Source organism: Notamacropus eugenii, chromosome 3, assembly GCF_028372415.1.
Source record: "Notamacropus eugenii isolate mMacEug1 chromosome 3, mMacEug1.pri_v2, whole genome shotgun sequence".
Taxonomy (NCBI): Eukaryota; Metazoa; Chordata; class Mammalia; order Diprotodontia; family Macropodidae; genus Notamacropus; species Notamacropus eugenii.
The window spans coordinates 427,063,711-427,086,318 of NC_092874.1; the positions used below are offsets into that span (position 1 = coordinate 427,063,711).

The 22,608-nt window shown below is 49.4% G+C and overlaps 2 protein-coding genes across 3 annotated transcripts; both read left to right on the forward strand.

Moving 5' to 3' along the window:
- Positions 1–222: 222 nt before the first annotated feature.
- LOC140532270 (uncharacterized) lies at positions 223–2,652 on the forward strand. Its single transcript, XM_072650693.1, has 4 exons — positions 223–291; positions 652–735; positions 1,044–1,339; positions 1,530–2,652. Exons 1-4 carry the CDS (start codon positions 223–225, stop codon positions 1,696–1,698), a joined length of 618 nt encoding a protein of 205 aa, XP_072506794.1. The 3' UTR covers positions 1,699–2,652.
- Positions 930–22,228, forward strand: TPRA1 (transmembrane protein adipocyte associated 1). Of its 2 annotated transcripts, none has more exons than XM_072598339.1 (11): positions 930–1,133; positions 11,305–11,432; positions 12,058–12,190; positions 15,978–16,064; positions 16,497–16,569; positions 16,716–16,795; positions 18,657–18,767; positions 19,076–19,136; positions 19,534–19,636; positions 19,768–19,848; positions 20,465–22,228. In XM_072598339.1, the coding sequence occupies exons 2-11, from the start codon at positions 11,323–11,325 to the stop codon at positions 20,703–20,705; spliced, it is 1,080 nt and encodes a 359-aa protein (XP_072454440.1). In that variant the 5' UTR covers positions 930–1,133; positions 11,305–11,322; the 3' UTR covers positions 20,706–22,228. The 2 variants fall into 2 exon arrangements, with proteins under 2 accessions (XP_072454440.1, XP_072454441.1); XM_072598340.1 differs by lacking the exon at positions 930–1,133 and adding an exon at positions 5,732–5,752.
- The last annotated feature ends 380 nt before the right edge of the window (positions 22,229–22,608 follow it).

Genomic DNA, 22,608 nt, shown 5'->3' on the forward strand with positions numbered 1-22,608 from the left:
GTTAATTCTCACTGGGCCAGATCGGTTAGAAATGGCATACTGAAAATATGAAAAAGCAGCTCTTTTGGTGACGGTGAAAACTTGGGAGTCCCTCGGAGAATGCTGAACAAGTTGTGGCATATGATTTTAGTGGAACACTAAGCTAAAAGCCATGACCAGTGGGAATGGTTATACAAATGGCAAGTCCTACGTAAGCCAAGAGAAGTGAGCGGACCAGCCTGCATGGCTCCAGCAGCCTTGGAGAGATGGTCCACCCTGAGATTCGGCTACCAGGACAGCTCCAAAGGACTGGTGAGGAGAAAGCTGTGCACCTCCAGGGAGAGAGCTGATGGACTCGAGTGCGAATCCAACCAGAACTTTATGGTTTCCTTCATTTCTTTTTTCGCTTTTTTTTTGGCAATGTGGCTGTCATGGAAATATGCTTTGCATAACTTCACGTGTATGGCTTTCCTTCTCAATAAGTCTGGGGCTCCTAAATAAAGATTCCTTAGTATTTAAAAAATACTATAAAAACCAAATAAAAATTAAACACAAGAAATGGCACACACATAGTGCAGGGGAAAGCATGCCACATCTGGACTCAGGACCCGGGTGCAAAATGCAGCTGCACTGGGTCTGTGACCTTTAGCCAGTGTCTTAGGTTCCTCTTAGGTCATAAAAAGCGATTGGAGCCCTGAGGTCCCTTTTAGTCCCAATGGTCCGGACCGTCGCACAGCACTGCTCCCTGGTGGATGGGTATGGCTGGGGGCCACGGGAAAAGGGCAAGGCCAAAGACTGTCTCTTTAAGAGAAGAGCCAGCACGTCCCGCCCCCTGATGCTCCCTATTGGTTACCTCTGCTATTTACTTTCTCTTTTAAACAGAGATTTCAGAGTGCTTCTGTCCTATTGGCTCCTTCGTGATGGAGAGGCGGGGCTTCACGTCGCACCCAGGGATGATAGATAAGTTCTTAGGCCGAGCTGTTTGGCGAGTTTGGGTTTTTTCCCACCTCCACAATCCCCTCCCTTCCTCTTCCCCCTCCCCCAGCAGAATGCTTGTCGGCTAGTCCTGTACTGGACGCCGGGATTTCAGGCGGGGCCGAGCTGTCCGCTGCGCGTTTCCCCGGCTGCGAGTTCCGCGTTTCGGTGCCCAAGAGGTGAGGCTCTTTGGGGACGGTCCCTGGTCGGGCGCGGACCGGCCGTTCGTTTCCCCCTCCCCCTCCCCCTCCTCTCCTCAGCGTCCTCGGGGTCGGAAGCGCCGGAGGAGCCTGAGGCGGCGGGGCCTGCGAGGGCCGGGGAGGGGGGCGGCTGATGGGCCGCCCGGGAGCCGGGCGCTGAGCGGCTGCGGATCCGGGGAGATCAGGTAAGGAGGCCCCAAGGGCCGGCGCCCCTCCCCTCGGCCCGCCCCCTCCCCGACAGTCCGGGCTACAGCTGGATGGGGGGGGACGGCTGCCCCCAACCCACCGCCCCCCAACCAGGCCACAGCTGGAGGGAGGACCCACCCCCACCCCCACCCTGGTCACAGCTGGGTGCCTGCCCCCTGCCTGTTGCAGCTCGGGAAGGAGCCCCTCCCCCCGTCACATCTGGAGAGAGCCAGCCCCGCCCCCGTCACAGCTGGACCGAGAACCCCGGAGCGCAGTAGAAAACTCCCTGGCCCTGAAGGACCTGGGTTCCAATCCCGCTTCTCCCCCTGCCGGTGTGACGTTGGGGGGGTTGGACTAGCCGGACGCGCCGATCCCTTTCAGTTTCCAATGTGTGATAGATCCTCTGACCTCTGGCCTTGAAGTTCCGCCTTAGAGCCTGGTGTCCCCCTGAACCCATTAGAGCCCCGTGGAGAGCACCCCCTAACATCCTTAGCCTGGACGCAGATCGCCCACAAGACTCGGGAGCCTTCCGTTCAGAGTAATCCCAGCCTGCACAGGACAGCCGGGAGCTAAGCTGCAGGACGTGCCTGCTTTACAGAATCAGCAGTGTTCGTGCCTAGGCCGTGCCCATGTCATGGAAGTGGACGGACTGCCTGAACTTGGAGACTGAGCGCCCCAGAGGGCTGCTGTGTAGGACCAGGCAAAGTAGTGGTGATCAGCCTGGTAAAGACGAGGCCAAGGACCTCAAGGAAGGTAGTGGAAAAGATGCAGCAGTGAAGGGACCTGGCAAATCCTGCTGCGGAACCGGTCACCAAAGCGGTTTGGTACTGGTTTAAAAAAAACAGCAGAAAGACCTAAGAGTCATGGAGCACAGCAGCTCCAAGCTGCTGGAGAAGCAGCCTTCCTTTACAGGAACTGCTAGGAAAACGGGAGAGCAGCTTGGCAGAAGAGAGGGGCAGATCTTATACTCTGTGGGTGTGCTGCAACATACTATGTATACAATGTAGCTATATCTAATCAAGTATACGCACTATGCGTATGAACTCTGTGTACACGTATATGCCATAATCTCCAAAGGAACATATGATCTAAATACAAAAAGGTCCGTTATAAAAATGTCAGAGAAAAATGAAGAGACCTTGTACAGATATGACAGGGGATAGAATTCTTAAACAAATGAAGGATAAAAGCTGATAAAATAGTCAATTCATAGATAAACTTTTAAAAAAGATTTTGCATGAGTAACATGGATGTTAGAATCAGAAAAGATTTCCTACTTTAAATAAAACATTTTATAAAAGTCTTATATTCAGATATGACCAATTAATACCAATATATGACTAACATGATTCCAATAGATAAGTATATAAAGGGTACAAATGGTTTTGAAAAGAAGGCATGCAACCTATAGGTAACCCCATGGTAAATTGCTCATAACCACTGATAGCGTAAAAAAAACCCAACCCAAGGTTTGAGTCTTCATCTGCCTCCTGTCAGGTTAGCAAAGATGGCAAAAGATGGAAATAATCCATGTTGGGGGAGGGGGTGGCTAGAAGACTGGCCTAGGAATATCCCATTAGTGGAGCTGTGGATTGGTTCAATCGTTCTGCAAAGTTAAATTTGGAATTACTGGAGAAAAGTTGCTAAAATCTTCATTCCCTTTATCCAACAATTGTACTACAGGGCATGTCCCCTGAGGAAATCAAAGACAAAAAGGTCTTATGTTTGCCAAAAATGTTCAGAGTAGCTTTTTGTGGCTGCAAAAAACTGTAGGCAAAAGTGAGTACCCATTGATTAGGGAATGCTTTTTACGAATTGCAGTAGTTGCAAGGAATGGAGGTCTGAGATTTTTCCATGTCTTTTCCTCCGTAAGTACTCTTTATATTGGTCCCTCAGAGCCCTTGCAGTTGAGTCACCTCCAGCCTGGATCTGCTCTCTAGCCATCCATTCTGGCTGCCTTTCCCAGCTCTTTAGTTCTCTTAAGTGACATTGCTGACTTTGGCAGGCAGCATTTAGCCATGGACCACATCTTGACCTTTTCACAGTTAATTGAAAGGTATACAGAATTTAAGATCCCATTGTGTTTATTATATATCGATTATGAAAGACATTTGATTTGGTAGAACACAACCTAGGCTCTTGTTACAACAATGCATCTGTCTCCCAGCCATATGTTAAAATCTCAAGATTTCCTGGAAAATGCAACAGAAATAACACCTTTTGAGATAGCCAGGTGGTGCAGTGGATAGAGTGTTGGACCTGGAGTAGGGAAGACAAGTTCAAATGTGATTCAGGTACTTAGTAGCTGTGTGAGTCTGGACAAGTCACATAACCTCTGCCTTGGTTTCATCTGTAAAAATAGAGAGAAAAATAGTACTTAGCTCCTAGGATTGTTGTGAGAATCTAATGAGATAATGCTCTTAAAATGATAAGCACAGAGCTTGGCATATAGTAGATACTTAAAAAATCCCTTGTTTCCTCCTTTTTTCCCTTCCTCCTTAATGACCCTCTGATCACAACATTAGATGAAACATAAAGCAGGCCAAAGGCATGTGCTGGAGATCTGGTGAGAGGCCCAGGCCAAAGAGGAAATCTCAGAGGAGGTGAGTCCTCTGCATCCTTCTGTTTGCTGATGACAGTTTGCTGATTACCTCAAGCCCTAGAACATGGCAGAGACTTGGGAAGAGATCCACAGTTAACTCAGAATTTAGGTACTAACCATCCACACAGGAGAGATAAGTGAGTGAAGAATCTTTTTTGCCCACATTTCAGTATGCCTTTGGATGGACCCCCAGAGGGGGATTTGCAGGCTGAGAAGCCTTCAGTACTGAGCCTAGAGGAATCTCTTTGTTTGTTTGTTTGTTCTGGGCAAACTAGAAGATGCATTCATTTGTGGGATAGAAATCAAACCTGGAGCCAACCATGGTATCATCCAAGACTCAAAAAAGGCTCAAAGAACAAGCCTTCAGGGGGAGGTGGCAAGTGGCCTGTGTCCAGTGGAGGCAGCAGCTTGGGAGAGCATCGAGATGACTGGAACCGGAACCGGAACCAGAAGACCCAAGTTTGAGTCCTGCCTTTCTTGGGCAGTTCCCTTCTTTGGCTCTTTGTTTCCTCATGTATAAAGTCAGGGTTTTTTCCTAGATCAGGCGTTCTCTGCGTTTCTGTGTTACTGACCCCTTGGTCAGCAGTTTAGTGGGCTCTCTGAACCTCTTCTCAGAATCTAGCTTTTAAATGAAATATAGAGGACTGACTGCAAAGGAACCATTTATGTTGAAATGCAGCTGTTAAGATATTTTTTAAAAAGATATGCAGACTAAAACTAAGTTCACATACTGCAGGTGAAGAAGCCCTGACCTGCGTATGTCATCTTTATGTGCTTCCTTTTAAGCATTAAAGGATGGGATGTTGGATGCATCAAACATCCCTCACCTCTGAGGATGACAAAGGCACCTGTGGGCCTGGACCTGGGCCAAGATGGCTCAGCTTGTGCTCTTGAAATCTGATTCTCGAGACTCTCCAGCCTGGCCCCAGGATTCTCTGTTCCCTTAGAGTGTAAGGAGCTGCCAGCTGGGGTGGGGGTCAGGCTGACCTTTAGAATCAGGTTGGTTGGTTTTTGTCAGTCTTGTTTTGTGGCTGCCAGGAGAGCGATGGGAGATGGCCGTGTGTCTGTCCTTAGCTGTTCTAGGAGGCTGGGCCATCTGTTGGGCTTGTAGAGCCAGTTTCGGAGTGGAATTACATGTCTGTATAATTCAAGACAGGGGGGTTGGCTCCTTCTCTCTTAGCCATTGTGGTAAGGAGGAGGAGCCCCCTGTTGTAGCTGTGGGAATGGGAAGGTGGCCTCACCCTGTTCTGGCTGTAGTGATCAAGAGGGCCTGATGCTTTGGCGGGCCAGTACCAGGGCCCGTGTTCCACTTCCAAAGAACTTGGCAATGGATAGCACTGTCTACCCCTACACGCCACCCCACTCCCCCTAGCCCTTGCCCAGGTGGTATCCAATTGACAGGTTTGTCCTCACACAAAAGCTCAGCTAAGAAGTCTGCATTTCTGTCTCTCTCCTAAATAGATTAGTATATTCTCTTCTCTCTCTCCTTTCCAGAAGTTGACCTTCAGTGCTTTGGGAGAGTGTGGGTAGGTTTCAGAGGAAGACTCAGTAGGAGACATCCAACTATATCGATGGACTCAGACTTTGCAGGCGCCCAGGAGCAGGGACAAAGAACATGGACACTGCCCAGCATCCTTGGTGTTGACCTACAAGTTCTCTGCCCTGCTAGCCTGGTGCCTGGGGCCCAAAGGGATGTCTTAAGTGGTGCTCCTGGAAGTCACCAGGCCAGTAGAGCAAGTCACCAAGGCTTAGCCACCCAGGACTGAGCTGTTCTCACAATCCTGGGCCACTTCCTGTTCCTTTGGTCCAGGTGGGACATGTGCCCTAGGATGGTAGGGAGGAGGGCATGCCCTCCAGAGCAGCTCCTTCATTCCCCTCGTTGTTCCCCAGGCCTTGGGGAGAAGTCAGAGGATTCTGAGATTCACTCTGGCCTCCCAGGACTGGGTGGGGTGAGAGAACTGTTTGTGCCCCTTTGCTCCTTTCCTTGCTTCTCCATTTGTCCTGTGGTTTAAAGGCCTCTTACATCTTGTTTGTTCTTCTTGGATCCCTGAGGCAGGGAGATCTTTAATAAAGAACCACTAGTACTTGGCTTGAGAGCCCCCAAATGCTGCCAAATCTATCAACTTATTCTGTCCTCTAAACAATCAAGATCTCTATTTCACAGATGTGGAAACTGAGGCACAGAGAGAGGGAAATGACTTACTTAAAGCTTCTAGGCACCAGGCCATTCCTCTTTGCACTGTAATCATAGTAATAGCTAACATTTCTGTAATACATTAAATCTTGCAAAGGGCTTAACAACACACAATATCTCATTTGACCCTTTGATGCAGGTGCTATCAGTGACCCCATTATACAATAAAGCTGTGGAAGCCCAGTGAGGTGAAGTGGTTAGCCCAACTAATAAGTATCTGTGATCTCACTGACTCCCAAGTCTGCTCCTGCCATGGGCATCCTGGGTGCCCGGGCTGTTGGCTAGGTGGAAAAGGGAACCTGAGGCAGGTGGTGGGGGTGAGAAGGTGATGACGGTGGAGGGTTGAGTCCTGGTCCTTATTTTCTGGGGGCCAGTGCCTGAGCCTTTCCCACAGAGCATGCTGGGAAGATGGCACTGGAAGTCCTCATTAGATTGCTTGGTGACTCTGTGGTGCACCCTGAGCCAGTGCATTTCTGAGCTTTTATGGGCTTGGTTGGGCATACCTAGGTTTGTAGGTATTTGTAGGTCTTCACCTACACAGTATTCCCATGCTAGATGGGAGAGGGGAAACTTAGGTCAGGGAGGCCACTCAGCAGGTCAGTGGGAAGCCCGGGCAAGCTCCAAGGTCATCCCTGTTCTTAGTGACTTCCCTCTAACCCCTCACCCCACCCCCATCTGCAATGGGCTCCCTCTTTGCCTTGGCCTTGTAGCCTTCCTAACTTCCTTCAAGGCCCAGCTGAAGCATCATCTCCTACAGGGGCCTCACTTGATTTAGTACTGCCCCTTCTCCATCCCCCCTTCATATTTACTATGGAGAAATTTTGTATTTGCTCACAGGTGTACACATGCCATCCCCCCCTCCCTGGGGATGTGAGCTCTTTGAAGTCTGGACTTGTTTTGTTTTTGTCTGTGAATGCCACATAGTAGGTGCCTAATATTTAAATTCCTGTTGAATAAATCCTGCCCCTGCTGCTTACTGTCTGTGTGACCTTGGGCAAGTCATATTCTCTAGGCCTCAGCTGGTCATCTGTAAGAGGAAGGGCTTGGACCTTCCCAGGTCTCTTTTACCTCTGCAAGACCACTTGGAATACACCGGCCCGTGGTGCCCAACAAGGAGTGACTGGAGATTTTCTCTTTTCCACCTAGTCAACAGCTGTGGCCCCCAGGATGCTCATGGCAGGAACAGACTTGAGAGTTGGAGAGATCAGAGTTCAAACACTGCCTCAGATGCTTATTAACTGGGCTAATCACTTCACTTCACTGGCTTCCTCCTAGTTTCACACCAGATTATCTTTTATACCTCAGTCCTCTTTCTTCCTCCCCAGCGAGGATTCCACTGTCAGCCCTTTGCAGATGGTGCCAAAGATAGAGCCCAGCCCTTGGACCCTAGAGCCAGGCTTCCCTAGACCTGATAAGAACCTACTTCCTCCCCACAACCAGGCATCTTAAACAGGCCCCGTAGGGGTTACTTGATTTGGCCAAGGTCACTTGAGTAGTAAGAGAGTTGAAAAATTAAAAAGCTCCAGAATTTGTCTTGGCTAGATGTTTTTCCCCTTGAGCTGATATTGATACTTAAGTACCTGGAGCATCTATAACCCTGCCAATGTTCCATTTAGCGGTACTGATTGTAGCACCTCCTCATCTTAGCAGGCAGTGTTCAGGGGCTGGTCTGGCTAAAAAATTGATTACCTGATCTCTCACCTTCTAATTTAGCTAGAATAATTACAATAGCTAGCATTTCTAGAGTGCTTTCAGATTGACAAAGCACTTTACAAATATATTATTTGATTCTCACAAAGTCACTGGGAGGAGGTATGTACTATTATTATGTCCATTTTTACAAATGGGGAAACTGAGATAAGTAATGGTGGTGACTTGCCCAGGGTCACACAGCTAGTAAGTATCTGAGTCTGGATTTGAATTCAGGTCTTCCTGATTGCAGGTCCAACACTTCACCCACTGGTGCCAGCTGGCTGCCTCACTGTCCTAAGGCACAATGCACAACGTCTGTCCCAGGGGCCCATATTTTCTAGCTTGTTCTCCATTGGCATCCAGAATCTCATTTTATAGTAGTGAGAGATATAAGGAGGGGAGTTTGGTGAGAAATAATAGCTCCCCTAAATTCACCAAACCATGTGAGGTTGGTAAGACAAAAATTCTTACCCTCATTTTACAGATGACATTAATGGACCACAGGAGGGACAGTGCATGATATGGCCAAGAGCTAGCAGCTGCCAGTCGGAATTCCAATGCCATTCACCTGCCTCAGTCCAGTGCACGGCTCACAGTGCCAACACAGGAGAAACATCAGTCAGCTCACTGGCTTTGAGAATTAAGGGCCAGAATCTCAGTCTTTATTAAGTACAACAAATAAAGACTCTTAGCACTTTTCCCTTTTAATGAGAGACTCAGAGAGAAATCTGACATGTGGACAGTGGTCTGGGAATCTAGCCCAATCCTGACCAACCATTTAACTCACAGTGTAAGATGAAATACAAACTCTTCAGCCTGGCCTTTTGAGGCCTTGATGATCTGGCTTCAGGTGCCTAGACTTTGAGGACAGAGTTCATCCTTCTCCCTCTGACCTCCATCTCCCATCTTCCTACCTTTGTTCCAAGTCTGGATGCACGCCCTTCTGGCCTAAAAACAATCCTTGGGCCTGTTGTCGGCCTTTCCTGAGCCCTTTAGTAGTCTGATCTCTCTCCCTCTCCCTGTCTTTCCCCCTTAATTGTTTTTTGTACATACTTAGCTGTTTGCTACTTGTATTTCCCTCCCCCTGGAATGTCACTTTCTTGAGGGCAAGAACTCTTTTCCATTTGGTCTTTTATCCCTGGCATCTTGTATCGCATTGGCACTTAATAAATGAATGACATTATTATTGAAGGAAAGGGAGGATGACAGTGGGAAATCTGGGGAGCTGTCTTGAGCACAGACCTCAAAAATCATTTTGGCTTTAGTGTATTTGACTAATTAGAAAGCTGAGGCCTGGGGGGGAGGGGTAGGAGTGGGGTGGGGTTAGGGGTTAGAGGTTAGAAGTCTTGCTCCAGGGAACCCAAGCCTGTGCTCCAGTCCTGGTTCTCTGACCAGCTCAGTTTCTGAGTCTGCACAGTACTTCTAAGTGGAGTGTTTGAAGATCCTCCATCTAACCCTGCCCTGTAGTGTATGAGAGAAACTTCATATTCTTTCTGAGTCCTGGGCGGCCTTGTGGTGTCCTGGTGTCCTGAATAGGGCTTCAGGAGATCCGTATTCTAATCCTGACCAATATGACCATGGTATTTGACTTGGGCAAGTCATGTCATTTCTGTGACTCTCAGTTTGTCCATCTGTAAAATGAGCGGTTGGGACTACATTGATGGGGTTGAAACTGACTGCTGCAGGCTCCATAGACACTTAGAGAGCCACAACTTCACATTATCTATTAATAAATTTTAATTTATTAAACATTTTCCAATTGCATTTTAATCTGATTGGACCAGGAGTTTTGCAGACAGCAAATTTGGTCTTGAAAGTCCTTTCAGCAGTTTTCAAGGCTCCTTGAGGTCTCATTTCCCCTCAATCGCATCCTGGTGGCCTGGGGCCTTTCATTGCCTCATCTGAGCTCTTCCATTTATAAATTTTTTTTCCCTACAAAAGTGGTTTGAGGGAGTCTCTTCCTCTCTACTCTTCCCCTATCCTAGCTTTAATTCTTAGTACACATTGCCCTAGGACCCAGGGGGGTGATTTTTAATAATGTCTCATCTACCACTGAGTTAATAATGACTAAAAATTTAATTTTCCATGTTTTCCTCTTGGATGTCTGGGTTAGGCCATATCCTTGTTCCTTGAAAGGTCCAACTGCATGATGAGTTTATTTGGTTTCCCTTGCTAACCAGGTTATATATAAATTGTTACCTGTTCCAGAGTAGCTGAAAACCAGGTCTTTTTTTCTTGGCATAGCAGTGCCACCTCAAGACGGCACAGGTTATTCTTAGTCAAGAAGGCATTTTCATAGAATGAGAAAGGAGCACCCAGTGTACTTTTAATTTGAGAAAACTTATAATGGGCAGGAGAATGTAAGGCAGGGGTGCGGGCCAGGATGGGGCCTTCCCTGTAGTCTGCTGCACTAGGACAAGCTAAGCTCTCATGAGCCAGTTTTTGCTGATGGGATGCATAGAAGCCAAGCTGTCCTCCCATGAGGCTGGTGCTGCTCCTGTGGGGGAGAGCCCCTGACTGGGCAGGCTGTGACCTGCCCTCCTGGGGGCCCTGCCCTCCTGGGGGCCCTGCTTCTGTTTTCTGCACTTGGACGTCTCTGTTTCCTCTCCTTCCCCTTCCGCTCTGTAGCAGCCATTCTCGTGAGGATCAGCAGTGGCGTCATTGAGTCATAGCAGTGGTCATTGTTCTCTTGCCATGCTCCTTGACCTCTGTGGCTCGTGGCACTGTTGGCATGAAGCTCATTCTTCCTCTGGCTTCCAGCCCATTTTCCTCTCTTGAATCCCGTCCCTCCTGTCTCTTCTGTTTCCTCTTAACAATAGTAATAACTAGCCTGTTATAGTGCTTTAAGGTTTGCAAAGCACTTCACAGAGAACTCATTTGGTCCTCATGATGATGTTAGAAGGTAGGTGCTGATGAGGAAACTGAGGCAGACAGAGGTAAAGTGATGTCTGAGGCCACTCTCCTCATTCCTGTCTTCTTGTCTTTGTTCCTTCCATTCTTTCAGACCTTAGTGTGACTTGAAATGTTTTTCATTATCTTTGCTCTCAGCTTTGGCTGTCCTGGCCAGCATTTCATCCTTCTTTGGTCAGGAGACCAGTAAGGAAATTTTGAGGCTAGTCCAACAACCTCATTTTACAAAGAAGAAAACTGAGGCCCACCCCAGGGAAGTGACTTGGGTAAGGTCTCCTAGGTGGCAGGGTTAGTCATGCTTTAAACTCAGACCCCGTGACTTCAAATCCAGGGCTCTTTTGACCACACTGTGTGGTCTGCCTTTTTCTACCTTAGTGTTTGGTATCTTTCAGATCAGCCTCCCATTGAAGGTTAAAGGAACCATTCGTTCCCTCTTGGAGTTCCCTAGGGGGCAGGCATGATTCAGTGGAGTAATAAACAAACTGCTCTTCAGAGTACGTGTGTCAGAGGAAGCCTTTGTCCCCCAATTTTGCTGCTGATCTATTCCCCTCTTGGTCCATCCTCAGGGCTAGAGTCAAGGCAAGATGGTGGACTGGGACAGCAGCAATGCCACGTTAGCCCCATCCTCTCTGCCCAACATCACCACCCCGCACCGATGCTTACTTCTGCTCTATGTTGACATTGGCACCTCCCGGTGAGTAGTTGGAGTAGAGGCAGGGAAGGGGGAGCTCTGTGTACTGCTGGAGATATCCTACATAGCGCTAGCCCTGGGGTCATGTGGAGTTGTGGGTAGTAGCAAGGGCCAGGCTTGTTCACTGTCCACTTCCTTCCTGGAGCCATTGCAATTGTTCAGACAGAGACAGACTTCGCCAAAAGGGGTTATGCTTTTTGGGTCTCTGTTCCTGGAGTTCTAGGGTGGGAGGAGGCCGAGGCTCAGCTCTGGTTAGAGGATCTTGGTTGAAGGACAGAGAGAGAATGGGCCTTGATGTATGTGTGCGGGCTTGTATGTTTATGTGTGTGTGTGCAGCCAAGGCTGGATCTGTACTGAGCTGGAAGAAGGGAGCTCTGAGTGTATGCTGGGGGGTCTACATCTACACTGGTGTGTGGCCTGCAGCAAAAGGGAGCCAAGGCCTGCAGTGGGCAGGGATGGGGCAGGTGAGCCCGAGACCTGGCTCTGCGGTGGGCAGGGGTGGGGCAGGCGGACCCAAGGGATGGGGCAGGTGGGCCCCAGGTCTGGCTCTGTCTGTGCTATGGTGATGGGAGGTGGGAGTGGGCTTGGCCTCCCTAACTCCCTAATTGAGCCTTGGCGTGTGACTCAGCGTTCGGTATTGGGACCTCGTGCTGCTGATCCCCAATGTGCTGTTCTTCAGTTTCCTGCTCTGGAAGCTGCCGTCCGCTCGGGCCAAGATCCGTATCACCTCCAGCCCCATCTTTACCACCTTCTATATCCTGGTGAGTCCTCTTCCCACCCCAACAACACCGCCAGAAGGCCAGCTAGCTCATTTTATAGCAGAGGGAATTGAGAACCAGGAAGGTCCAACTTCACCTGCTAGTCCCAAATTTCCTTTGCTCAGACCCCTCTTGGGATCTCTTCCTTCTAGGATCAGAGGAGATGATGTTTGTAAAGCACCTAGCACAGTGCCTGGCACATAGTAGGTATTTAATGAATGCTTCTTTCCTTCCTGCTCCCCTGTACCACTGCTTGTATGTTCTGTCTGGGCAGTTTGACAACTATGGGTGTCCAGGGACTAGAAGAGGCATTCCTTAGGGCCCCACTAAGCCTTGGAAGTGAGAGGCCTCTACATCTGGCATCTCTTCCTCTGGGACCCCCCCATCATTTTATATACACACACACACACACACACACACGCACACGCCTGCAGTTTGCTCCCACCAAACACTAGTTTGGGCATCTACCATTCTACACCCCCTTCTTGTCCTACTCATGTATATAAAGACTAGAGAGAGGAAGAGTAGAGGGATGACCTAGGACCCTGAGTTAGACTTTTGTAGGGGCCAAGGCTGTGAGGTCTGAGACTTCTTAACTAATGGCATTTTTTTGGAGCATTGGTGCCAGGAGGAAGCTGGCGGGGGAGTTAAGGCCTATTTCATTCTGGTCTCTTGGTGACAGCTAGATGGCCCAGTGGATAGAATACTGGATTTGGAGTCAGGAAGACCTGAGTTCAAATTCACCCTCAGACATTATCTATGTGATCCTGGGCAAGTCACTTAAACCTCAGTTTGCCTCATTTTCCGGAAGTGTAAGATGGCATCATCATAGGGTTGTTGTGAGGATCAAATGAGTCAGTATTTGTTAAACTCTGTAGCGCAGTGTCCGACTCACAGTAAGAACTTAAGAAGTGGTTGTTTCCTGCGTCCATGAGCTCAGGAGCAGAAGGAAACAGCAATCCCAGGCTGGGAGCTCAGCTGACCTTCGCAGCCACAGACAGACCCCAGAGAAGATACTGAGTTTGGTGTCAGAAGAGCTAGGTGGGAGTCCCATCCTCATCCCTCCCTCACTCTAGGACCTTGTTGGATGGACTTCAATGGACTTAAGCTTCATTCTCAGGAGGATCAGGTTGTGAAAATTCTTGCACTACCTCCCTCCCTGGGTGAGAAGTTTATGAACTGTGACATAGGAAGTCACAGGTCCTGGTAAAAAAAAATTATTTAAAAACTATTTTTTGATATGATCTTCTGTTTTTATACTTACTTTCATTTTCCACCATATTCTCTACTCCACCCAGAGAGGAGTTCCTTTATAAGGAGTAGCGTTATCACAAAGCATAAAAAAGAAGGAAGGGGAAAGACCGTTAAGCAAAACCAACCAACACAGCAGTGTCCATGCCCTTTGTTCCCCATCTCAGCAGACAAGGGAAGGAGGGGCGTTTTTTCATCCATTCTGTGGATGCATGCTTAGTACTGATAGGTAGCATTCAGTTTGAATCTGAGTGGGGCTATTGACATCTGTACATCTGTAGTGTTCCGGTTCTGCTCACTTCACTGTGCATCAGTTAATATGTTTCCTTATACTTTTCAGTTATCTTCAGAGTCATCTTTTCTTAGGGCTGGAATATAGCAAGCACTTAATAGATTCTCTCTGTCTGTCTGTCTTTCTGGCTATCTTTTGCTACAGTGTTATTCTGTATTATATTGTAATACAGTATTGGATTCATTTTAGAGCTAGCTTCCAAATACTTAGACCTAGTTCATCCCCGTGGCTAAGTATTTGATAGCTAGCTCTTGAATCAATTTCTAGCCTGCCGCATCGTGGTCCTCAGTACTAACCACCCCTCCTTCCAGAATCTCTAGATGCCAGGCATCCTCTTCCTCTAAGATTTCTACTTCCCAATTCAGTTGAACAGGAATTGGGTTATCCTGAGATTAGCCCATTCTCACTAAACTGCTGGAGCATGTGGATTAGTCAACTTAGAATAAGATCATAGGTTCTAGATACATTCATAGAGTTGGAGGGTACCTTAAAAGTTACAGATGGGGAAACTCAGGTTCAGAGAAGTTAAATGACTCCCGGGTTTACAGAGCTAGCAAGTGTTTGATGAATGATTTGAATACAAGTCTTCCTGATTATTCATTACTTCAGACTACCTCACTGGGCACAACGTTGCTTTGCTGGGTTTAGAGGGCTTTGTGAATTCTTAGAAGTCAGTCTGATCAGGCTTGTAGACAAATACCAAGTTGTTTGCCACCCTAGCTTGGTGTAGGGAGTGGAGGCTTGGCAGCAATGGTGCCAGCTCTGGTAGTAATTCCTATTCTCTAGTACCTCAAGGTTTCCAAAGTGCCTTCCTCACAACAGCCTGAGGATGGTGGGGCAAGTAGTAGTCTTCCTGTTTTCCAGCTAAGAAAACTGAGGTTCAGAGAGGTAACATGACTTGCTCCTTGTATTCATAATGAACATCATACTCCCCATAAGCTTCTTCAGGGTCAAGACTGTAATTTTTCATCTTCTTGTCTCCATTGTAGCACATTGTAGACACCCAATAAATTGTCTTGAATTATCTTGAATTTCACAGCAAGCTCATGAGACCAAAAGGACAGGGGTTATTCCTTCATTTTGCAGATTTGGAGAGAGGAAACAACTTACCCGAGATCATGTAGTTAATGAATGGCAGAGGTGGGATTAGACAGCACTTCAAGCTTCCTGATGCCTAGACCAGTGCTCTTTCTACTTCACCAAACTGTCTTATGGCATGGTTGCATGTGTGTGTATATGTGTACTGTATGAGCGAGTCTTACATGTGTATGTGAGTATGTGTGTCAGCGCCCGCACTGGAGGTCAGAGAGAAAATCTGCTCTGTGGCCATCTTCCCCTGCCCCCAGCACTCAGCAGGCATAGAGTGACTCCCGGCCTCCAGACCGTGAGTCTCCTTGGGATTCTTAGTGCAGCTCTTTTTCTGCTACACCCTGTCCCTGCCTTGACTTGTGTCACATAAGCACATGTGAAAGCACTTTACACAGTTACCTGCGTCAGCAAATGTGAACTATTAGTGGCCGTGTCACCAGAATCAATGGAGGAGTCCTTGTTCCAGGGCTGGCCACTAGGCTCTTCCCTCTTTGGTCCATTGGATCATAAGTTGAGAGCTAGAAGGGACTTTAGAGGCCTTCTAGTTCAACTCTTTCATTTTACATATGGGGAAACTGAGGCCCAGAGAGGTAAAGTACCTTTCCACAAGTTACATAGGTGACAGATTCAGGATTTGAACCCAGGCCCTCTGACTCCAAATATATCTAATACTCTTTCCCATGTACCACTTGCCTGCCTTTTCCTTTCTTGTGGCAGATTTGGTGAAACCTTGCTCCCTGATGAGACTGTGCTTGTGCCTTTGTTAGGGCTTTTCTGTCTACTAAATCATAACCTACCTTTGAATAGCCCCTTAGGAATCACCCCACCATAATGCCTTCCTGGACTTGCCCCAATAGCTCCATTCATCCCAGCAGCTTTCAGATGGCGGTCCTCTTGGACAGGCTTGTTTGCCTGGGATGGTCTGCATGAACCTGCTCACTTGACTCCTCAGGGCCAGGGCTGATTTTCCCTCCCTCCAGTTCCTAGGCTGAGCAGTAACAGGGTATGGACAAGGATGGGCAGGGGATGGGGGAATGGTCAAGGGGAGGGAGAGAGAAAGTCACAGGGGTGGTGCAGTTCTGGGCTGCCGCCAGTGCTTGCCTTGTGCTCAGCCTCTTCCTCTGCCCTAAGCCCTAATCATGGTGACCTTCCCGACAGGTGTTTGTAGTGGCCCTGGTGGGCATAGCTCGGGCTGTGGTCTCCATGACCGTCAGCACTTCAGATGCAGCCACGGTGGCTGATAAGGTGAGTTTGGGCATGGAGGGAGAACCCTGTTTAGAACACCTGTCTAGGCCTTGGTCTGGAGGAGGGGAACTGGTAAGGCTAGGGGGGATGTTTGTGTATGTGTATGTGTGTTTGTGTATCTGTATGTGTATGTGTACGTGTGTGTATGTGTGTGCATGTGTCTGTATGTGTGTATAGGTGTATGTGTGTATATATGTATGCGTATATGTGTGGCTGTATATGTGTATATGTGTGTGTGTGTATGTGTATGTGTGTGTGTGTTTGTGGTGAGGGAAGAGGAATTGGGATTAGTAGGTGGGGGGGAAGGGAAACCAGCTGGGGGAGAGGAGGGAAGAGGACCAGAGGGCAGAGAACAGTAGAGGATGAAGTGCCCTGGGGCCTGTTGATTTCCTCCTTCATTTTCTCTTTCTCTTGCCTTTCTGTGTTTTTCAGATTCTGTGGGAAATCACTCGCTTTTTCCTTCTGGCTATTGAACTGAGTGTGATCATTCTGGGCCTTGCCTTTGGTATGGACTGAGCTGAAGACACAGGGCTATAATGGGGGAGGGAGGGCAGTTTTCTGGAGGAGGGGGCCGGGGGGGGGGGTCTTCCCACCCCACATGGGCTCGGTTCCCTGGGGTGGCCCTCACTGGTCACTTGGGTCATCTTCCAGGTCACCTGGAGAGTAAATCCAGCATCAAACGGGTCTTGGCCATCACTACAGTTCTATCCCTGGCCTACTCAGCCACTCAGGTAAAGGGGAGAGTGGGCCCTGTGTGGGGAGCGCAGAGATAAGAAGAGCGACATTGTTCGATGCAATAAGCATTTTTGTTTTTGAGCAGTTGGGGTTCAGTGACTTGCCCAGGGTCACACAGCTAGTAAGTGTTTGAGGTCACATTTGAACTCAAGTCTTCTGACTCCAGAGCTGGTGCTCTATCCACTGTGCCACCTAGCTATCCTGCAATAAGCATTTATTAAACACAAAGCCATGTGGGTACAAGGACCAAAATGAAAGAGTCCCTGCCTTCAAATAGGTCGTATTCTACTGGGTCTGGAGGACAAGTAAACACAGAGCACATACAGTAAGTTAATACAGAGTACATACAAAGTAATTGTGAGAGATAAACAATGCTATCTAGGGGTATCAGGAAGATATCCTATAGGAAGGAGCACTGGGCTTTGAAGAAAGCTAGATTCTCAGATGTAGTGGTGAGGAGGGGAGCACTTGGGCAAAGGCATGGTAGTGGGAGATGGAGTGTGTGTGTGAGTGCGCACGCGCACGTGCGCCTGCACACACAGACACCCACACACAATACTCCATTTCCTGCTAGCAGGCTAGTTTGATTGGAACTAGAAGTATTTACTGCCTCTGTGGCAGGGTTTCCCACTGGGCTGCACTTTTAAAAACTTAGACAATTATTATATTAATTCCTGTACTTAGATACTTACACAGTTTTGCAGTTTAAATGGAAACCCAAGCTTGATGTGAAATGTGCATGTTCTCTCACCGATCTGCACAACGGTACCAAAAGTAACGGAACTTCTTTTAGATGTAAAAAACCAAAATACCTCATACTGTTTGTAGCCACAAAGGACAAAAATATTTGTCTCGGTTTTCAGGATAGATTGTGGTGTCTGACAGACTTTCTGTATCTTAGTCTTTTTTTCCTGTGTTACCCCTTTTGTCTCCTTATTTCAAAAAAAAAGCACAGAGCTGAGAGCCATTGATAAGGAAGAAAACCCTCATAGGACGTGAGACCTCAGCAATCAACTAGTGTAGCACCCTCCTTTTACAGAAGGAGAAACTGAGCCGCAGAAGAGGGAAAGACTTATTGGAGATCAGATGGAATAAATGAGTGAATGAGAGCAAGCTGAGGTCTCCTGATTCCTGTGCCCAGCACAATGGAATGTCTCTGATGGGGAGAGGTGGAGAAGAATGACCCCAGTAAATTTAGGACCAACTGTTCCAATCAAGGAAAGATCAGTAGGCAGTGAAGCAAGTTTATAACGTCCAGTTTCGGGTGTGGGTGTCTTTCCACTCTCCTTTAGACAATCACAGGCAGCCTGGAGCTCTGAAGAAGGGTTGGGTGGTAGATCATTTGCCTTAGTGGAAGGTAGCACCTGCCTGAGTGGGAGCCTAGTCTGTGCCTGGTATGATTGGCATCCTTGACTGAAAGCTTTGCTGTACTGTGGCTGGATAAGGCAGGAGGGGAGTGGTCAAGGGAACGACCTCTGGTTGGGGAACCAAGACGCACAAACGTGTGCACATACATACACGCACATACACATACATGCATATACACACAGACATACAAACACACACATGACCAGTTTACAAGTGAGTTGGCTTCCTCTTTGATGGAAGGTATGTCCTTGACCAGCCTCCCCAGTCCCTTCAGCCAGGCCTCATATGTAAAGATCTCTGCCAACCTCGAAGCACTACAGGTATCCAAGGTAGATAGAAGGCCCTTCTCCCTAATGGCTGGCCCCCTCTGACTTGGCCTACAGCAGCATCTGGCCCCATGAGTTTGGCAGGAGAGCGAGGGAGGAGGGAGGAGGCCTGTGCTTGGGGTGGTCTGAGCAGGACATGAGCCTCCTCTGCTCTTGTCCCCAGGGGACCTTGGAGATCCTGTACCCTGATTCCCATCTCTCTGCTGATGACTTCAACATCTATGGGCATGGTGGCCGCCACTTCTGGCTCGCCAGCTCCTGCTTCTTCTTCCTGGTAAGGGTGACAGAGATGAGGGTGGGCTGGGGGCTCTGTAAGGACTGAGGAAGGCTCCTTTCTCCTCTACCACTAGTTCTTTCTTTCCCTTTGCTCACAAGAATCTTGAGGTTTAGTTAATGCAAACATTATTTTTCCCATTTTCTAGATGAGGGAAACTGAGGCTCACAGAAGTCAAGTGACTTACGCAGGGTCAGAACCCACATCTCTCCTGACTCTAATCTTGGGGCTCTTTCTACTACATGGTAATGGCTCCTGTACTTCCCACACTTTAAGCTGTCCAATCCCACTTTGCTTTGCGTCTCCAGGTCTACTCTCTTGTGGTGATCCTCCCGAAGACGCCTTTGAAGGATCGGATCTCACTGCCATGTGAGCAGGCGGGGAATGGGGGGACTGTTGTGGTAGGGAAGGGAAAGGGGGGGTCGTTGAGGCTGGGCCTTTAGGGGGTTGGGCAAGGCAGTTGGAATTCCCAAGGGGCATGAGGCTGGTGTTATCTCAGCTCCTTCTAGAAGGGGGAAGGTTCAAAGCATAGACTCAGTGGAACCAGGAGGGAAGTTAAGCACCCCACCAGATGTGCAGGGTCACATCAGGGATGGGTCAGTTCATTTGCCCAGGGTCACCATAGGAATTCAGTGGACAAGAGCCTGGCCCTCCCTGCACAAACCAGGACCCTTGGAAGTGGGATGAAAGCTCTCCCTCAAGCCTTTGTGGAGGCGTGGGGTGGGGGGGGACAGGTTTTTACTTTCCCTGCCGTCCCTCCCTGCAGCCCGGAAGAGCTTCTATATCTATGCTGGCATCCTGGCCCTGCTGAACCTGGTCCAGGGCCTGGGCAGTGCCCTGCTCTGCGTGGACATCATTGAGGGCCTCTGGTGGGTAGGAGGCAGGGACAGAGGGAAGGGGCTGGAGGGGTGGAATGGGGACAGCCCAAGAAGGGGTGGGGGTCTGCCGAGGTCCTGAGCCTCACACCTGATCTCCCCCACCCCCATCTTCCATCTCTCAGCTGTGTGGACGTGACCACCTTCCTCTACTTCAGCTTCTTTGCTCCTCTCATCTATGTGGCCTTCCTCAAGGGCTTCTTCGGGTAAGTGAACCCCTGGGGAGAAGCTCCCCATGACCAGCAGCACCAGCAGCAAGTCTATCCAGGGGTGTGGCTGCCACCCTGTGGCCATGTGTGGGAAGAGCTGCTTCATCTCGAGTGGGAAAGACTGGGGTAGGGTGAGTGTGTGTGTGCATGTGTGCGTACGCATGTGTACGTGTGTGTGCGTGTGCATATCTGTGTGTGGGGTCTTCTTTCGAGGATGGTATAGACCCTGATGATGACCACTTGGATGGGGGTCTCATGTCACAGGGGGTGGGGATTGATAAAGGTCAGTCCTTAGCTTTGAACACAGGATCTCTCATTGTTCAACATCTGTGTCAGTCCAGTATTGACACTGCTCCCTTTCCCTCTAGGCTGGCCTTTCCCTTCCCACAATAAGCCTGCTTAATTCCCTATTAAAAGATCCTCCTTTCTCTCCCATGTGGAACACTCCCTACCCTTTGTGGAGGTGTCTTATGCCCCTTCTCATTCATTGTGGGGATCAAGTGAAAGAAAGCCCTGGAGCTGGCAGATTGTGAGAGGGTGAGAGGGTGCTGGCCCGAGGATCGTGCCATTTTCTGTCTCCCACCAACAACAGTATTATGCTCTCCTCCTTCAGGGCGGAGCCCAAAATCCTGTTCTCCTACAAATGCCAAGTGGATGAGGCAGAGGAACCCGATGTGCACCTGCCCCACCCATATGCTGTGGCCCGCCGAGAGGGGCTAGATGTGCCTGTGGGCTCTTACTCCAACACTCAGATCGACACAGCTGCTTATTTGGACGATGTGGCCTCCATGCCCTGCCACGTGGGCAGCATCAACAGCACTGACAGTGATCGCTGGAAGGCCATCAATGCCTGAGCCCTCCCTCCCTGGGCCTCCCCCTTCCCTTGCCCCAGAAGGGGTCTGAGGTCCAGCAGGAGTCTGGGCTTCACCTCCAGACTCCCTAACTCCTTCCTCACTGAGACCAGCTCTAACCCCAGTTGCAGACATTGAGCCCCTGCTCTGCCTGCCCGCTCCCTGTCTTGACCATACTAGCTGGTGGGCACAGCCACTTCCCAGCATCCTCTGGGAGAGGAGGGGAGACAGAATTATGCCCCAAAGGCAAGGAGAATGCCAGCCGACAGGACATCTGCAGTACGCCTGATGTCTCCATGCCAGTCACGTGGCATAGGAGGGTTTGGGAAGCCTTTGCTTGTAGGACAGGAGATGAAGCTGAGTAGGAAAAGAACCATGACAGAAAGGGGGTTGGAAATGGAGAGAGGTGAAGGGTACAGGGGTCCCGGAGTAGAGGGCAGAGGCCTGGCCCAAGTCTAGGACAGAGCTGGCCAAAGTGAAAAGGAGAAAAAAGCCAGCTGAAAGTGGAGGGCAGGTGGGAAGGAACCCACCCTGAATGGGCAGATGAGGCCAGAGCTGACTGGACTTGAGCCGACATGTTTGGGGCAGATCTCCCCATGCTGCTAAACACAGGGCCATTGTGTGGCTAAGACCTCAGAAAGCTTTGTCTTTTCAGACCTGAAAACCAGGCAGAGCAGGCCCTGGGGAGAGGGGAGGACTGCAGGTGGCGACTATATGAGCAGTGGAAATAGGGGGCTGTGTTTTGAGGGATCTCTTGATCTCCCCTCTTCTTCTTCCCATTGAGGGAAGAACCCAGCCGACTCCTGACTCAGAAGAGCCAGTGAGAGAGAGAGAGAGAGAGAGAGAGAGAGAGAGAGAGAGAGAGAGAGAGAGTGTGTGTGTGTGTGTGTGTGTGTGTGTGTGTGTGTGTGTGTGTGTGGCCACATGCCCCAGCCTTAAAGGCCTTCAAATAAGCACAGGTCTGGGCCTCCCGTTTCCCCTGCTCCAAGGGAGTGTATAGCGTGCACTCCCCGCAGTGCCAGTGGGACCCTTGGGCCTTGGATGATGGAAGAGGTGCTCGTTACAGGGAGAGCTTTTTGGGTCTGTGGGTTTAGAACCAGCCTTGGCTAGAGCCAGGGCACTCACTCTGCCTGGGCATTGTGTTGAGGTCAAAGTGAGGAGGGCACACACCAAGCTGGACCTTTGCTGATCTCTTAGGGCTGGCTCTGCTCCTCTGAAGGAGCAGTTCAGGAAGTATCTTTCCTACCTCTCCCCTTTCCCTCACCCCCATCTCTGGTTAAGAAACCTCAAGGCCCCTAGATCCTGCTGCTTGTTCTCTCCTCCTCAGTGCATAGAGGTGGCAGATCAGCCTCTCAGCCTCCCTAAGGAAGCTCCCAGCCACCATGGGCCTCATCCCCCCAGCCTCCTTTCCCTACTGTCTGCCGCGGCGTTCAGGCACAAGGATCTCTTGTATAGAACCGCTAAGTTGTGCATATCTTACTGTTCTTTGTTTTTAAAAGAAGAATTAAGAATAAGGGGAAAACCCAGGCTTTGAGTGGCGTGGCATTTTTTGGCAGGAATCTTAGTGGTTGACCTGGGCTTGGGTGCTGGGAGGGCCTCGGTGGGAAAACCAGCTGTGTGGCCTCCTCTGGAAGGATAGCTGGCATTTGTAGAGGGTCTTAAGGGCTGTCAGGGGCTTTGCTGGGATGATCAGATTCCCAACAACCTTCCAGAAGAGAGTGAAGCACCAAGGTAAAGTATCTGAGGCAGGACTCCAGCTCCAGTGCTCCATCCACACACCACCTTGAGGACAGGTGTGCTTTGGGACCAGGGGCTACCTGCCACTGCCAGGTGTGTGCTCAGTGTTTCCAGTGGATCATAAGGGGACATTTCCTGGGCTTGGAGCCTGCCTATGGTGATCTGGGCT

What these genes read in the sequence shown, in the direction of transcription:
- LOC140532270 (XM_072650693.1), top strand. Translation starts at nt 223, where the DNA reads ATGGCTCCAGCAGCCTTGGAGAGATGGTCCACCCTGAGATTCGGCTAC. An exon ending in AGGACAGCTCCAAAGGACTG is followed by an intron (nt 292 to 651) that starts GTGAGGAGAAAG and finishes GGTTCCTCTTAG; the next exon opens with GTCATAAAAAGCGATTGGAG. An exon ending in CACTGCTCCCTGGTGGATGG is followed by an intron (nt 736 to 1,043) that starts GTATGGCTGGGG and finishes CTTGTCGGCTAG; the next exon opens with TCCTGTACTGGACGCCGGGA.
- TPRA1 (XM_072598339.1), top strand. Translation starts at nt 11,323, where the DNA reads ATGGTGGACTGGGACAGCAGCAATGCCACGTTAGCCCCATCCTCTCTG. An exon ending in TTACCACCTTCTATATCCTG is followed by an intron (nt 12,191 to 15,977) that starts GTGAGTCCTCTT and finishes CCTTCCCGACAG; the next exon opens with GTGTTTGTAGTGGCCCTGGT. An exon ending in TTCCTCAAGGGCTTCTTCGG is followed by an intron (nt 19,849 to 20,464) that starts GTAAGTGAACCC and finishes CTCCTCCTTCAG; the next exon opens with GGCGGAGCCCAAAATCCTGT.